Source organism: Adelges cooleyi, unplaced genomic scaffold (genome assembly GCF_023614345.1).
Source record: "Adelges cooleyi isolate 19-005CV unplaced genomic scaffold, UGA_ACOO_1.1 ACOO_flye_CR_arks_rails_tigmint_CR_PRNA_574, whole genome shotgun sequence".
NCBI lineage: Eukaryota > Metazoa > Arthropoda > Insecta > Hemiptera > Adelgidae > Adelges > Adelges cooleyi.
This window is the reverse complement of record NW_026096268.1, coordinates 14,549,752-14,567,125: the sequence shown is the minus strand read 5'-3', so window position 1 is coordinate 14,567,125 and position 17,374 is coordinate 14,549,752. Positions and strand designations below refer to the sequence as shown.

General features: G+C 26.5%; 2 protein-coding genes and 1 long non-coding RNA gene across 5 annotated transcripts in view; 1 reads left to right on the top strand and 2 right to left on the bottom strand.

Moving 5' to 3' along the window:
- The window catches only part of LOC126843372 (serine/threonine-protein kinase 32A), a 79,138-nt gene that overhangs the window by 10,068 nt on the left and 51,696 nt on the right, over nt 1-17,374 (top strand). The gene's annotated exons all lie outside the window — the stretch shown is intronic.
- Nucleotides 164-5,475, bottom strand: LOC126843373 (uncharacterized). 2 transcript variants are annotated; one of them, XM_050580878.1, is made up of 11 exons: nt 5,159-5,438; nt 4,465-4,530; nt 4,165-4,194; nt 4,073-4,096; nt 2,993-3,049; nt 2,617-2,646; nt 2,497-2,520; nt 2,284-2,334; nt 1,900-1,929; nt 1,253-1,345; nt 167-562 (listed from the first exon to the last, which is right to left on the bottom strand). In XM_050580878.1, exons 2-11 carry the CDS (start codon nt 4,523-4,525, stop codon nt 324-326), a joined length of 639 nt encoding a protein of 212 aa, XP_050436835.1. In that variant the 5' UTR covers nt 4,526-4,530; nt 5,159-5,438; the 3' UTR covers nt 167-323. The 2 variants fall into 2 exon arrangements, with proteins under 2 accessions (XP_050436836.1, XP_050436835.1); XM_050580879.1 differs by lacking the exon at nt 1,253-1,345 and having other exon boundaries at nt 164-562; nt 5,159-5,475.
- Nucleotides 7,578-9,357, bottom strand: LOC126843375 (uncharacterized). Its single transcript, XR_007686418.1, has 5 exons — nt 9,251-9,357; nt 8,703-8,726; nt 8,015-8,074; nt 7,756-7,892; nt 7,578-7,605 (listed from the first exon to the last, which is right to left on the bottom strand). It is a non-coding gene; the product is annotated as an uncharacterized LOC126843375 (long non-coding RNA).

The window sequence follows — 17,374 nt, the reverse complement described above, 5'->3', positions numbered from 1 at the left end:
AAAATACCAAAAATTGGTCGCTTTTTATGACTTTAATGTATTCAATGGCTCAATATTTACGACACTATTTTAATATTATCAGAATATGCGAATAAATATTAAATAGGTAACAAAATAAATATAGTTTATATATTAGCAACATAAGTGTTTATAATCGTTATTAAAACGATTTGTTTTTTGTTTGATTTGCTTTTTGTTATTAAGTACAATAAACTAAATTTAAAAATAAAATAATATTTAAATTTCGATATTATTGTAGAAAGTACAATTTCTTTAAATATAATAATAATAATAATAGTAGTACTATCAAATGAGTATTATTCCTATAAACCCTTTAACAGTTCAGAAAGTTTCGCACCATCACTACTATTTTTGGCTATTTGCCAATAGTTGTTTGATTGGTGTTTGTAACTAATAACGTTAATATTTATATCTTCTAGAATACAAATTTTATCTTTCACCGTAGCCTGAACTACAAAGTTATCTGGAAATTTAATACTTCTAAGGAATCCTAATAATCGACACATCGGCAATGAATCTTTGAAGTCTTGATTATCTCCCGCTAAAAAAATAAAAAAATTACCAAATTTCAGTTTATTTATCACTACTTTTCTTTATTTTCAAAACTCATGTATAACAAACCATAGAGAAATATGTTTTATTTCTCTATGGTTTGTTATACATACAGGGTGTCCATATTGTACAAACATGTTACTCCCAGTCAAACTTTTTTAAATACCATCTATATCATGATTACTCATCGAAATTGTAAACAAATATAGTTAAAAAAAAAAGAAAACCCACAGTTTGTTTCATAAATAAGTTTGTTAGAACTTGCATTTTTAAGTTTTACCTTGTTGAAGTGGATTGTATATTAAAAAAAAATGTCTGTTACCGATGACTAAATATTATTTACAAATTTATATTCTAATTATAATTTATTACGTGATTTTAAGAAGTAAAATTAGTTAAAAATAATTGACGTTAAAACCAAAAGACAATCAAAGAATAAGAACTAAATTGAAAATACAAAGTGCAATCATAATATTACCAAAAACTTATCGAAGGAAAAACGAGTCTAGTCAAATATAAATGTTGTGTGAGTTCTATAAATATATTATTAATTAAAAAAAAGTTTTTTTTTATTTGTTATAAAATTAAAATAATTAAAATGATAACAATACGTGTATTTAATTATATATATTATGTATTTTGTTATATATAAAACGGTAAAAATCTTTATAAATATTACCTAGTACACCTTCAATTACATTTTTTACAGCTTTTCCAATTACATCTCTTCTTTTCTCTCCTAATTCTAACAGAGTCTTTCCTTTAAATTGATCTTAATGAAAACAATAAAAAAACTCATTATATTCTCTTGGTAGAGTTGCATTACATTTAAAGGACTATAATGTTGCTAATTTTTTGTACAACCTGGTATTTTTAGCTATTCGTAGCCCACATTTTAAATGTTAAACTAAATTAATTTATTCGACAATTCAAAATTACGGTGCGCTATGATGTTTTGAAATGTTGTCGAATAAGTTCCAAATTTAGATAAATATCGTGTACATTTTCCCTCAACACGTGTATAGTAAATAAGCTTTGAATAGTGGAAAAATCACCACAACATTCATAGACTTACAGAGGCTCACAACACTGTTCAAACAGTGCTAGGCTACTGTTCAAATTGTTTAGAGCTATTTTAAAGTTATTTCATGTAAAACATTGTCCAAATCTAGATTAGTAGGCATATACTCGGTTACAAGTAGGAAATTAATATTTTAAAGAATGGTGTACCGCACGTTTCAATTTTTGCACCCCTTTTGATTAACTTGTACATGTTAGCGGTTACCAAGCTAAATCTCCAAAAACTTCATATATGATTGTTATTACCTTTAGATTTTGTCGTAGATGTATCGGAACCTTTAACCAAAATGTAAAATATCAAATAATTATACAGTTAATAAAAATCATTTAGTAGCCGTGGTTAGGTTAATGTTTTGAATGACGACCAAAAATAATATAAGATTATGACTTTTAACTTCAAACAAATATTTATCGTTTTATCTATAACCAGAAAATAAACTACAAAATCCCTTAAACAAGGGGTTCCCTTCTCGTATAATTCATGTGTTTTTATAAACCTTTTTTTATAAAAATGCTTATTGTGCAAATTGTACATGTGTGTATTATTCAACAAAATATATTAAAGCAAAAAAACTACATAATTATCAAACTCAATAATTATTCGTTTAAAAGGTTAAGTTTTATATTTACTTTCAACATGCGATATTTCTGATAGCACATAATACTGGCATAGTAACATTTCTAAAATAAAATAAAACAAAATAAACTTTAATGTACGTTTTACTTCAATACATCATTGCTTAAGGTAAAACTCATAATATGTAAATATGTGTTATTTTCAATACACTAATAATATGACTTTGTGAAAAGTAATGTAAGTATAAATTATAAAAAAGTGATTACGTCCTGAGGTGTCAGCTATACTTTCTGAAATTTAAGCAAACAAATAATATACTTAATAAATATCAAATAAATATGTGGACATATTAAAATTAAATTAATCATAAAATTAAAAATAATTACCCGGTACTACTAACATATTCGATATGTCCCCTGAAACATAAATGTATTATTTAATAACACTAGAATAATTTGTATTCTAATATAAATAATAAAACGGAAATTATGTAGAAAACATATTGTTTTATATAAAAACTTGTTTGGATCTATTATATTAAAATATGTAAACAATATGGTAATAAAATAGCTGAATTGAGGTAGATATGGCAAGTAAAATAAAATATAATAAAGAGATAGGTTAAATCAGAGTTGTTTGTCACAAAGATTTTATAAATTTGCATAAATAAAAATTGCTGTAATTCTTATACTGTTTTCAAAACATTTTTTTACTTGCAATCATTATCTTAAAATATTATTTTTATTATAGAGCTATAATTACTCATCGTATACTTCTGACTGGCACGAACAATATTTGTAATAATTTCCGGCAAGGGATCTAAAATAAATAAATAATGGTTTGAGCTATCGAAAAAATCTAGGAAAAACGTTCAAAGTATTTTTGGTTATACATAGTTATGAAAAAAAATATTATAGTATTTTAAATGAAATCCTGATAGGACGTCATACCCTTTAAAAATAATCGTAAAAAGTAAAAACGTGTTTTTTTTTTAATAATATTAAAACATATGATTGTTTTATGTAAAAAAAATGGGTTTCGATATTGAAAAAAAGCAAATTTAATATATTTACTAATAAGAAACTAAAATTTTTAAATGAAAATTGGCTTTCTATATATCATAGTAAAGTAGCCAAAGAATTCGAATCCCTTTACAGAACTGAAATTAGGTCATCTTAAGTAGTCGAAATTTTGTCTAGCTTTTTGACCTAAAATAAGCCAAAAGGACTTTTACTCATAGAAAAAATTATATAAATAAAAATAATACCTTTAGCTTATATAAATTAACCGGAAAATTATCTAACATGGTCATATTTATTAAAACCACTTTTTTCTTAAATATTGCCTTTACAAAACTCCTTAATAACATACCGCATGCAATCCCCTTAATTCAACTACGACTTATAATATATCAAATAATAGTATAATATTAAAAACTATATAATACTTAATACAACCAATAACACATTGTGTTTAATTTCATCCGCGTGTCCAGTGACACACAACATTTTTAAATTACTTTATTGATTTTGTGATATGGTTAATGTTATTAATTAAACTACAGTTAGAATTACTGTTTAAATTTATGTTTTTATTTAATGTAAAAGTGAATCTAATTGGTAAGATGTACCTACATGTAAATTTAAATTAGCGTTTATATCAAAATAAACAAATTAAAAAAAGCTAGGAAAGTGGGGTTGAGGAATAGGGGGACAGAGCATATTCTTAATATAAACAGATTAAAGAAACTATAATTTTTTAATTTGAACATCATTTGATGATCAGACAAAAATATAAAAAAAACAATTAAATTTTAGTATTTGAATTTTAAGTATATTTTACCTTTTACATCGTTGATACGATTGTCTGTAATAAATAGTATAAACAAAATAAATACAAAAAATTATTTCGTATGATAAAAATTGTTTACTTACTTACTATCTTAACCATTGCAACATATTCATCTGTATAAGAAATTGAAATATTGAGGTTTATAGTTTTGCACTACCTCGTATATTTTTTGTAAAAATTCTGATCGATCAGTATGATTAACATGGTTAAATTGAGATTCTCTACAACAGAGATCTGTGCTAGTTTTATTTTAACATCTTAATAACACGATTCATACGATTTTTTTTATTGATTTATTGTAATATAGTTATTTATTAACTATTTTTCTTTTGTTTTGTTTGATGTCAAATAAATATATAATTATTATAAAATTAAATAATCACCTAATTCAGCTACCAAAACATTTACCAAGGTAAACGATATTAAAATACATAGAAGTTTCATTTTTTCTGAAAATAATAATAAACATTATACATTTTTATATAAGACTCAAGTCACCATTTAATGATTAGCTTTAAAGTGGAGCAAGATGTTTTATTTTTGTGACTGGATCCAAAATATCTTTAAAAACACTGAATTAATATCATTATATTATAGGAATTATATAGAACAGAAATCATACTTAAAGGATATTTTCTTAAGGAATAAAATAGAACAATTTTACATTTTCTTTTTTAAAATCGAGGAAAAACTTAAATTTTTCATATTTTTTAACTTAAAATTACAAAAAATTAAAATGCTGTTCTTAGAAAATATTCAACATCAGTTTTTAAATAATTTGATTATATTTGAACAAAGTTAAAGCGTGTCGTATTTTTAATGACGTGTTGAATTTCAGGTGGATTTTCTTGTTATTTTTTAGGAAGAACTAACATTGTTTTTTTAACTTTTGGCCCTTTAAAATATAATTCACACTAACTATATGTGTAGTTAGTATGCTATGTCATCAGTATATAGTACTCATATAGTATATATATGAGTACTTTCTGTAATATAGACTTGCAAAAAGTAATCGCAAGCAGATACAAAAATAAATAATTAGTAAAACTTAATAAAATTGATAAAAATTAAACTTACATTGTTTGAAATTGTACTGTATTTCTTACTTAAATTATTGAAATAAAAATAACCAATTCGAACACCTTTATGAACGATTTGTTTTAAAGTGATTTTCTGGCGACTAGTGGATATTTTTTTATGTCGACCGTAGCATTAATATCTTGGTATTGTGTAGTTTGTGTCTATATTCAGTTATTTGCAAAGCTGTTGTTTTTCAATGTGACGTCATATTTACATTAACCCGACGAAAGTTTAGACTATATTCTTCTTAGTTTTTGGTTTACATTATACATTTACCCCATATGTTTTGTTGTGTACTTATGCTATTTTTTCGATTAAAATCGCAAAAAACGTAGGATTAAATATAAGTGAAACACAAGAATTCATTTTTTTCTCTGGTTATGATTAATGACCTAAGGCCTACACTTTCGTGTAATGATATCTTAAACGTTTCTTATCATTTAAAAAACTTACAATTATAATGTCGAAATGATTTCTTTTTTTGTACCAAATCTGCACTTGTTTGTATAAAATGAATTGTAACACGACACAAACTTATTGAAAAACCTAATAAATTGAAATGCGCTTCCATATTAAGCGAAATATTTTTTATTCGTTATGTGATTAAAAATCAATAGTTGTTAGTAAAATTCTAAGCCTCCTAATTTGTTTGTACTTATTGTTAGAATAATTAATTTTAATATTTTAATCTAGAAAAAACTGTTAAGCAAACTTATGGTTAAATATATAGCAAAGATATAAAATCTAATGAACCCTAAACCATATAAATTATACACTTCTTGCGTACACGTGTTACGACAACGATGTTGTCATCTTCAGCGCCAACAACAGACTGTTCGTTGTCGTAACACGTGTACGCAAGAAGTGTATAATTTTTATGGTTTAGGGTTCAAGTAGATTTTATATCTTTACTTAATATTTTAAGTACAAAGAGATAATATAATATTTTGGAAATGATGTATACTTATATGAAAAATCACAATATGTTTTGAGTATTTTCCTTTAACGTACCAAATATGTCTGCAGAGATCTCTTTTTGAGATTTTCTTTGGTGGTATAAACTTTTTGAGTTAGCTTTCGTTTTGCAACATCCTTATCTGCTTTGTATACCGACTTCATTCTGTGTGTGTATTTATTCATATATTAGCGATGGGCTGGATCGCATGAAACAAATTTCTTCGGTTGACTTTGTTGTCGCCTCCCGAATGTTGTTAATCAGGCTGTTTGTTTTTGTGTTGTATTTTGATTGCCTTCAAGGAACCAAACTTGAAACTTTTGGCGGCAGTTCCGCGTTGGACTTAACATACATTTTCTGAAGCTACCGAGTTCATTTTTTATATTAATTTTTGGGTCTGTTTATACTGCACGTGACAAGACCCGTATTTGTTTACTGATGATTGGCTTTATCATTCGGTTGTTCTCAGCGGTTTACTGTCATAAAAATTAGAATGGTACATATTTCGGTATTATGCATTGCTACGATACGTACCTACTATACTACATCCTACCTACCATTTTTTAATAATTGTGCCAACTGCTGTAGGCTTATAACTTTCGGCGTATGGTGTAAGATACTAAGCATTGATTATACATGCCATGTTATAATTATATAATATATTATAATCAATAATACTTAGATGTAAATCTGATTGCGGCAAGTATAAGCAAAACTTTATAGTATTATATTTTGTTATATTTTTTCACAGGTTGTTTAGCTAAAACTATGTATTTCTTATAGGATGTTATAGATAATACAACATTAAGTATAATATATTATTATTATGTCATGAAAAAAATATGTAGGCCAATTTCCTTTTATATTTTACGACGCTATTATACGTTTATGATACATATATCCATTAAATCGTATTGTCTTCCCAAAGTTACGTGACCATCATATCTAAAGGCTTGCCATAAACGCTACATGGATCACGATTGTCTTCGAAACTATGTAAGTTTGAAATATCTGTGTCGACATTTTTTAAAAATAAATAAACAACATTTATACCATTCACAAAAATATATCAAGTTGTAAATGCAACAATATTTTTACCTTCGCCTAAATTAGAAGTAATATTTCAAATAGTCATTACACAACATAATAGTATATGGTAATATAACATATCAACATAGTGAGGTAATGTTTAAACTGCAATTCGTTTCTCACATTTTTTAGATTATCAATAATTAATTATTACATACCTATAATATATTATAATAGTAGAATCAGAATAAATTTGTGAAAAATCCATTTGAATAATTTTTACAATACTGAACAAATAATTCTACAGGAATAGAAAAAACTCATAATAGTACAGCTTGATTTTTTAACAGTTAATTATGATTTTGTAATGTTAACAATTGTGTTTTAAATATTACATTTATTATTATTATATAATTATTTTGTAAAAATTGAGTATTTTTGAGACGTAGTTGTTGATTTCCTGTAATAAATAAAAATTACATTTGAAAATAAAACTATCACAAGAGGAAACTCAACTTGAATTTTTAATCGCAACAATAGAACAACTTTTAATACAAATATAGACTCTAGAAATATTAATTTAATTTGTATTTCTTAATACAAATATTACCGATTACGCTTAATCATTAGGTCATGAATCACTTCCTCCACTTGATCCACTTCCTCCACTTGATCCACTTCCTTCACCTGATCCACTTCCTTCGCCTGATCCACTTCCTTTGCCTGATCCACTTCCATCCTTGGTGCCTAAACATTTTTTTTTTAATAATTGATGCTAGTTTTCGATATAAAGATATTAAATGTGTTTTAATTGGTTTCAATAATTTAAGTGCTATACTAAAAAAATATTAATAAATTAATACTCAAACCTGATATCCCGAAGCATTTAGCAAATTTCTTTACCAGCGGATTTTTAGAGAAACCACTCTCTGCACAAACAAATAAAGTAGTTTTTATTTTGTTTAATATGATTAATAAATTTTCGAGAGAATAACAAAACATAATAAATTAGAGTTTTTTTAACCACCTTAATATATACATAGTTATATATTATATTAAAAAAATAATATAAAGAGGCGTGAAATTAATACCATCAATTGTATTTTGTACATTTATAGTTTAATCTGAAGACCTATCATTTTACCAAGGTGTAGGTATATTTTAAAATTTAATAATTAATTTACTAAATTTTACCAAAAATAATTTTGTATCCCTCATTAGAACCATTTAAATGTATTTCATTACTATATTACTTATTAAAAGCCTAAAATGCCTAGAATAGATGTGAACGTTTAGCAAAAAAATACTAGAAATTTCAAGGAAGCTTGAAAGATATTATGGAGTTGACCCAAAAGTCTGAAGTGGGTAGTTAGTTTAAGTATAAGATTATAGATTTGAATTTTAATATCTAAATATTTAAATACTTTTAAATTGAAAGATTTATTGACTTTATTATTATTGAATTTATGTACCTGTATGTAATATACATTTGTATCTTATTATTATAGTTTACAATTTTGACACGACATATATGTATAATTCATAATAGTGACTTACCTGGTGTCGGCAGGCCACGAGTGACTGTAATAAAATATATTAATCATTAATATAATTTTTACATGTACACATACATAAGATTATGAGTGATTTATTATAGGTTGTCAAGTAAATTTATATTAATTAGTCATTTTGTATGTTAATAATGCCATGAATGGTTTAGTGTTAATATTGAAAAAAAATTATTTTATTTTAATAAATATAAATTGGTTTAAGTTTGTGAAGGCTATTAGAAACACTTATGGTTTACACATACGTCGTTTAAACATATAATATTTACAAAATGGATTTGCCAACGTTTCGTAAGCACTTCATCTTCTATCTTCAAGGTTTTAGGGCTTCAATTTAAGTTTACAAGTTTCAGCCTTCAAGATTGAATATGAAAGGCTCCCAGAACGTTGGCAGAGCCATTTTGTAAATGTAAATGTAATCGTATTTTAAAAAACAAGTTAAATCTTTGTTTGCTTTTAAAATTAAATAGTAAAGAAAAATTAAACGAATGTTAAACTACGTGATCTTACTACTAGTAATAATATAAACCATATTACCCAATGAAGCTTCCAGTATGATAACTACAATAAAAACAAAATAGATTTTCTGCATATTGAACGAATAGAAGTTTGTAACTCGGAATAATACCGTTTAGTTGTACGATGAAGTGCTTTATAACAATATACAAAACAAAAACAAGTAGAGAAGTTATGCCCTAGTTCTGACAAATACAACAAAAGATCAGTATTTAGTTAGGTGTATAAGTATATAAGTATTATTTGATTACGTTTTTTATCAGTTTGTAAACAAATCTTGTTCTAGCATAAGTTATGTGTATTCGAAATCGAATGAAACAAATGTTTTTGTTATATGAACTATTGTTCAAACGATAAGTATATGAATAAAAGAAAAATTAAGTGAACAACTTATGGGGCTGAGTAAATATTTTGCAGATAATAAGTTTTAGTACCTAATATTCTACGTCTTAAAAAACAAATGGGTTTCTACAGAAAAAAAACTTCAAAATTTTATCATCTTTTAATTCAAATATTTTAATCATGTTCAAACAGAATTATTAAAAATTTCTACTAATAAGAAACTATAGGTTAAACTACTACTAATTATTATTACTATTATTTATTATAACTCCTAGATAGAATTTTTTATTTTGCTTTTTTATGTGTAGTACAAGACAGAACATCTGCTATGACACTATTAAAAAACGAGTTTTTCAAAAATCGTAAACTATTTTTTAAACAGCCTATGTTTTATAAAAAAAAACCACTGAATATTTTATTTTAAAACGTATACACTAGTGATGGGAAATATTCGAATATTCGAATAATCGAATAGTTTGGATTTGAATCCTTCGAATAGTATTCTTGATGTTCTTTAGAAAATTAACTTTCTTTTTGGTTTTTTTAGCCTTCTTAAAATTGTCCTTGTAAATATTTAAAACAACTGTGTTTTATTACAACTTGTATAGTAAACTTTACAGCATCTTGTATGGGATTATAGGTACTTAGGAAACCGGAAAAGTTTTCCTGTATTTTCATTGGAAACTTAATTATGTTGTTAAGTACTGCATATTGTGGTATTCGAGAAACTTAGATAGACTGAAACGTTTAGATAATGCGTCCACAACTTTTCTTGTATAGTTTCGATGATATCAAAAAGTTCTAATAACAAATTGGTCTTAACAATACACGAAAGCAGAATTTACTGAAGTCGTTGAAACGGGGTTGTCGCTGTTGAGCTCTTTGTGTTATCCACTTACCTATTATGACATTAATAAGAAATTTCATCTTTTAAATGATACTCTCAAGACTTATATTTTAAGGACAGATCTAATGCCACACCAAAAGTACTCTGAATTTATGTTACACTCTGTTATATTAAAGTAGTTTACACTGAGCTAACTGCATTTTACCAAGAGTTAAGTAGGCCATTAAAAAAGGGGATTTTAAACACGAATTGTTTTTTTTTGTGTGTGTTCAATGTAACACACAACGGTTAGCTGTTGTAATCCGTTTTGAGGTTAGGAAAAAAGCTTAAGTTGAGGTTTACCCGAAGGTACTGTCAATTTGTCTAAGCTCTTGTAATGTTTTTCTACAATGACTGTATGTAATGAGATTTTTCTAAACGTACTTTTTTGACATGAAAGCTTTTTGTTAAATAGCAGCATTTGAGAGTAGTTGCAGTTTTTGTCACGTCCTTACTAAAGTTGAGTCGAAAAAAATCCAGCATATTACAGACCAGCACAGTCTAGCCCACCATAGTCCAAACCAAGTACAATTTAAACCACCACAGTATTTGAACCAATCACAGATAACCCTACAAAGTCTAAACCAACTTCTAATAGTTGGTAATATTGTCTTCTACCATTTAGGTGTACTGTATATATTGTTGTTATTTTCATTAATGGAATAATGTAACGCTATCCAGTTAGTACTGCTAATTACAAAGGTCTCAAAACAGTTCATTTCATCAGTTTTTTCTTTGATGTACTCGTTTCAATAGTTATATGCGATTTAGCTTTGGCTTTGCATTGGCGGTACATTATTTATACATTATTTTTACAATACTGAACAAATAATTCTACAGGAATAGAAAAAACTCATAATAGTACAGCTTGATTTTTTACAGTTTATTATGATTTTGTAATGTTAACAATTGTGTTTTAAATATTACATTTATTATTACTATATATTTATTTTGAAAAAATTGAGTATTTTTGAGACGTAGTTGTTGATTTTCTGTAAAAAATAAAAATTACATTTGAAAATAAAACTATCACAAGAGGAAACTCAACTTGAATTTTTAATCGCAACAATAGAACAACATTTAATACAAATATAGACTCTAGAAATATAAATTTAATTTGTATTTCTTAATAAAAATTAAATGATTGAAATGCTGTTACAAAATTTTTAAATACCAATGTTTATAACATTTAACAAAACACGAATTGTATTGTTTAACTTAGATAAAAAGAAAGTGTAAAATCTATAATCCGGATGAATTGCAAATATGTTTAAATACAAATTTCAATCAGTACATAATAAATGTCAAAACTCGTAGCAATGTTTTATTCAATATTACGGGATTTTGCTCGTACAAGCTCCCACAAGAGGCTTGTGCAAGTGTATTATAATTTTGTAAAAGAAAAATCAACAAGAAATAAAGTTATGAAACATAAAATATTACCGATTACGCTTAATCACCACCCGATAACCAACTTCCTCCACCTGATCCACTTCCTCCACCTGATCCACTTCCTCCATCTGATCCACTTTCTGCTTCACCTGATCCACTTTCTGCTTCACTTGATCCACTTTCTTCTTCACCTGATCCACTTCCTTTACTTGTTTCACTTCCTTCCTCGGTGGCTAAACATTTTTTTAAAAAATGAGTGATTAGTTTTTATATTATTTGATTTTACCTAATAAATTAATTTGGATTATAATATCTTTTTACGACTAAAATAGCTTTTGTTGAATAAAGTTGAGATTTTTGACATTTTCATGTCTTAGCTCTAGCACATAACCGAAAAAAGCGTTACCACACGGAGATGGGGGGGGGGGTGGGAATGGGGTTGGGGTCGGGGGTGAGAATTAGACGGTATATAACCGAAAAAAAGTGTTACCAAAAAAAGCGTTACGCTGTTATCTGATATGAGATAAGTGATAAGGGTGAGTGATAGGGGTTGGGAGATAGGGTGGCAGATAGGGGGTAGGGGATAGGGGGAAGTGATAGGAGATATGTTGTACGTTCAACGTTCAAATTAGATCTAAATAATAAATTCAAAACAGTTTAAGAGCCTAAATTCTCTATGAATTGTTTTAAGCCAGATAATAAACACTACAATTTTAGCCAGAAACTTGACGTTTTATTATACTAGCTTGTTACTACTTCTTAATATACTATATCATTATCTACAATTCCACCACTACTCTAAATTTATTCGGTACTTCAACGAGACATGAAAATGTTCTATCGTGGTTGCAGACTCGGCTGAAAAATGGTTTCTTTTTTTCAAATGTTTTGTAGTTAGGGAACAATTGTGGTTTAAAATATAAAAATATGAATTTAAAAATTAAAAAAATCTAAAATATATCTTGATTTAAAAATACATCACTTACTCTTATTGTGGTTTTCATCCTTCGATCCATTTTCTTTATCAGAAGCTAAACATTCAAAAAAATATATAAATTATTGGTTTTTAGATTTTATACGGCATTGGATTATAACCCTTTTACGACTTCATTAGCTAAACCTTATTTAAGAATAATTTAGTAATTTGTTTTTACACTATAATAATCTAAAAATAACGTTTTTATGCGCCTAAAAAAGTAGAAAATAACCCTCCAGGGGTCTTGATAACCAAATAGGACAGGTGAACTAGAAAAACGTGGGGCGCATCTTTCTACTTAGATATTAAAACCTAAGCTTTCATACTAATGCATTAAGTTGTCTCTCATAATGCTGTCTCTCTAACCGAACGGATCAGAAAGTGATAGTATGACTTTTTATCGGAAATGAAATTTAATGGATTTCCGTGCCACTTGCCTTAAATTTCATTGCAAATTAAAAAGACTTAATTGCTATTCTTTTCAAAGTTTGTTTTATGTAGTTTGCATCAATTTTTTTGTTAACTACCTACTTGCTTAACATTTAAAGTAATATGGTGCTCAATTTTACATGGCATGTCATTAAGTATTATTTTATTTAGAAGAGAAAAGATGATTGTGCATGAATTATGAGTTAAGGTAGTTATTAATGAGAAGAGAATGTTATTATATATTCAGACGTGATAGCTAATCGGGAAGTGCTCGAAATTTGAGTTGCAAGATTCCACCCGGAACGACAAACAAGATTGTGAGTTCATAAAAACGTTATAATAATAAAAATACGAAGTTGAAAATGAAAAAAAAATTAACATCAATACCTATACTGCTGTGCTTATAATAAATGTCCTGTCTGCAGTTTTCTTAGAAGGGTCAGATAGGACTTTTACTCTTTGTTTAACCTAGAAAACTGTAGATAGGACGAACCTTTCATGAGCTCTAGAGACCTTTGTAATGCACGTAGAACGTTCCAAGTTGGATAAAAAAATAATACTCCCAAAAAAACTTCACAGAGAGCAAACATTTTCAAAATCGAATTTTTGTTGGTTAGGACAATTCTTCTTCTTAGCCATAGGCGCAATTTCAATTTTTAACTTGGGGGGGCTGGAATTTTATTTTAATTACATATATAAGTAAATATATTTTAAATTTTAAAATTGTATGCATAACCTAATTTTTTGGTGGGGCTATTTCTAGCATTGGGGGGGGGGGGCTAAGCCCACCCTAGTCCCCCCTTATTTGCGCCTATATTCTTAGCACGTCAGTACCATTGCATATTAAATTTGGTCTTTTGACACTGGCCATCTAACATAAGTTATTAGTTCGAACATTCAATTCCATTAGACATTATCGCAGTGTAAGTAGAATCTATCTTAAAAGGCGTTTCAAGGGCAAATGAACACTTAGGTGCTATCCTTATCGTTTTACAAGAAGTAGTCTCTCCCACTCCCGAAAGTGTGTCAAACGATTGACTTGATTTAAAATACATCACTTACTCTTATTGTGGTTTTCATCCTTCGATTCTTCCTTCGATCCATTTTCTTCACCAGAAGCTAAACATAAAAAAAAAATTATTGGTTTTTATATTATATACCTATCGTATTTATTTTAACCTTACACGCGGATTCGAATTATAACCCTTTTACGACTTTATTATTTATCACCACAAAATATTGACACTTTCAACGCTATCATTACATAAGCCCTGTTTAAGAATAATTTGGTAATTTTTTTCAAACAATAAAAATACGAAGTTGAAAACGAATACTTGGGTGATATCCTTATCGTTTTACAAGAAGTAGTCTCTCCAACTTTCGAAGGAGTGTCGAACGATAGACTTGAGTTAAAATACATCACTTACTCTTATTATGGTTTTCATCCTTCGATTCTTCCTTCGATCCATCTTTTACTTTTTCTGATTCACTTCCTTCCTCGCCGGCTAAACCTTTTAAAAAAAAAATAAATGATTAGTTTTTATATTATTTATTTTAACCTTATAAATGAATTCGGGTTATAATATCTTTTTACGACTAAAAAAATCCTTGTTTAATAAAACTAGTCGTGACTTTTGTTCAAATGTTTGGTATGTTTGGGAAACAATAGATTTGAATTATAAAAATATTAAATTAAAAATCAACATTATATCATTAATAGAATGATGACGCTCCTTAAGATATCTAATACGTTTCTGTCGCTGAACCACAAAAGAATTTCAGCTGTTATTTGTTAGCAGTGTGAAACATGCTAGTTTTTGTAGGTGTTTTCGATATGATAATATTAAATACTTTTTCAATAATTAAAGTGCTATACTAAAAAATTATTAATAAATTAATACTCAAACCTGATATCCCGAAAAATTTAGCAAATCCCGTTACCAGCGGATTATTATAGAAACCACTCTCTGCACAAACAAATAAAGTAGTTTTTATTTTGTTTAATATCATTTTATAATACATTTTAAAATGTCAAATCAAATTTCTATATAGCTATTTTGTAATAATTGTTATAAATAACTTTAAGTAAGTATTTGTTTGATATGTTTCATTTTATAGATTATTTTTTTTATTTTATTTTGACAATATTAAAATTATTAACATAATTACAAAACGATACATGTTATTTCTAGGGGCCACGAGTCAGCGGTTGTTAGCTCTATCCATTTATATAAAAAAAAAAAACTTAGAAAGTCATGTTTTGATTATCGGACCATGGCTGGCTATCGAACAGATTATCAATCGGTTTAATTTGTGTTAACTATAGAGAAAAACTACAATTAATTTTACTATAATGTCAAGACATACTAATATTATGGTTTTGATAAGTACATTTAGATAATTATTATTAATTGATGAATTGTACGTATTACTAGACATAGCACATACCTAGTATAAAAATATTATATGTTTTTATAAACGAGTTATATACCTGCTGCTTTTTCAGGAGGATCTAATAAAATATAATAGACAATCATATATTTAAATTATTACAATACGCAATATTGCTAATCTTTAATACATTTTTATTCGCTCTTTTCATACTCAAATTAATTAAGTATTTCATGTGTACTTGTAAATATCTTACTTTTCTTTTTTTCGTCTCCGGATTTACCTAAATAAAAAAATAGAAATACATTTAGTTCAATAGGTTTAACTATGTTACAAACAAAGCATACAAAAATCTATTTAGAGTAGAACTCGAAATAAAAGAGAGGTGTGAAATTATTCTATCAAAATATATGTTTTACACATACAGTTTAATTTGAAGACATATTATCATTCTTTATCAAATGATAATTAACATTTTTTATAATCAAATTTATGTAATTATTTTATGGAAATTTTGTAGATAACTCACTTGTCTTTTTTTCGCCTTTATGTTGCTCTACCAAAAAAAGTAGAAATATATTTAGTCAAGCCATACTAAACATTATGATTTTGATTATTACATTAGCTAATTATTATTTATTGATGAATTGCACATATTACTAGACTAGCAAATAACTAGAAACTATAAAAAAATATCTATATTTATTTTTAAACGAGTTACATACTTATTATTTTTCCAGCAGCATCTAATAAAACATAATAAACAATAATATATAAGACACATCATGAAATATTATATATTATATTACTTACTAACTATTAAAATGTTTATTAGAACGATTTAACTTATTATTTAGCTAATAATTATTTCTTGATGAATTGCACATCAAAAATTACTACACATATCATATTACTAGGTACTATAAAACAATTATAAATATTTTTTTCTAAACGAGTTACATACCTAATACTTTTTCAACATTATCTAATAAAACATAATAAACAATAATATGATATACTTAAATTATTACACTATGCAATATATTACTTATATTTAGTAAATGTTGATAAACATTTTTTATATTCAAATTAATTTAATTATTTTGTGTGTATTTGTTGATATCTTACTTGTCTCTTCTTTGCCTCTATTTACACCTAACCAAAAAAATCAAAGTATATTTAGTTTAATAGGTTCAAATAAGTTACAAGCAATGAATACAAAAATCTATTTAGTGTAGAAGTTGGAGGAAAATAGGGGCGTGAAATTAGTCTATCAACTTTTAACATTTATTCATAATACTTAATCTAAAGACATATCGTTCTATTAAGTCATACATTTAGTAATTTATTCACAATTATTAAGTAACTTTAATAGAACTAAAAAGTAAAAATATAAAAAAAAAAAGCTTTTATAAAAATATGCTTTCCTAAAATTTAGTAAAACAGTGAATTAAAAAGTAAAAAATAGTTTTACTACAAGAACAATTTGCCAATCAATTGTTGTTTTAAAATGTCAATTACTTTGACACAACCGAACATTAACTAAAATTTTAAATAATGTTAAACATCTTTAATTTTTGACTAAAACGAAAAGCGTGGGCCCTATTCAACAAACTCTAAATTCATTGAATTAAGTATTATGAAATATATGTGTCACACAATAAAATTTAACCGAATTAAAATAACAAAAAACTTACAATATAAAACATTATCTGAAATTTTATCTGAA

What these genes read in the sequence shown, in the direction of transcription:
- LOC126843373 (XM_050580878.1), bottom strand. Translation starts at nt 4,525, where the DNA reads ATGAAACTTCTATGTATTTTAATATCGTTTACCTTGGTAAATGTTTTG. An exon ending in TCGTATCAACGATGTAAAAG is followed by an intron (nt 3,050 to 4,072) that starts GTAAAATATACT and finishes TATTTATTTTAG; the next exon opens with ATCCCTTGCCGGAAATTATT. An exon ending in ATCTACGACAAAATCTAAAG is followed by an intron (nt 1,346 to 1,899) that starts GTAATAACAATC and finishes GTTTTCATTAAG; the next exon opens with ATCAATTTAAAGGAAAGACT.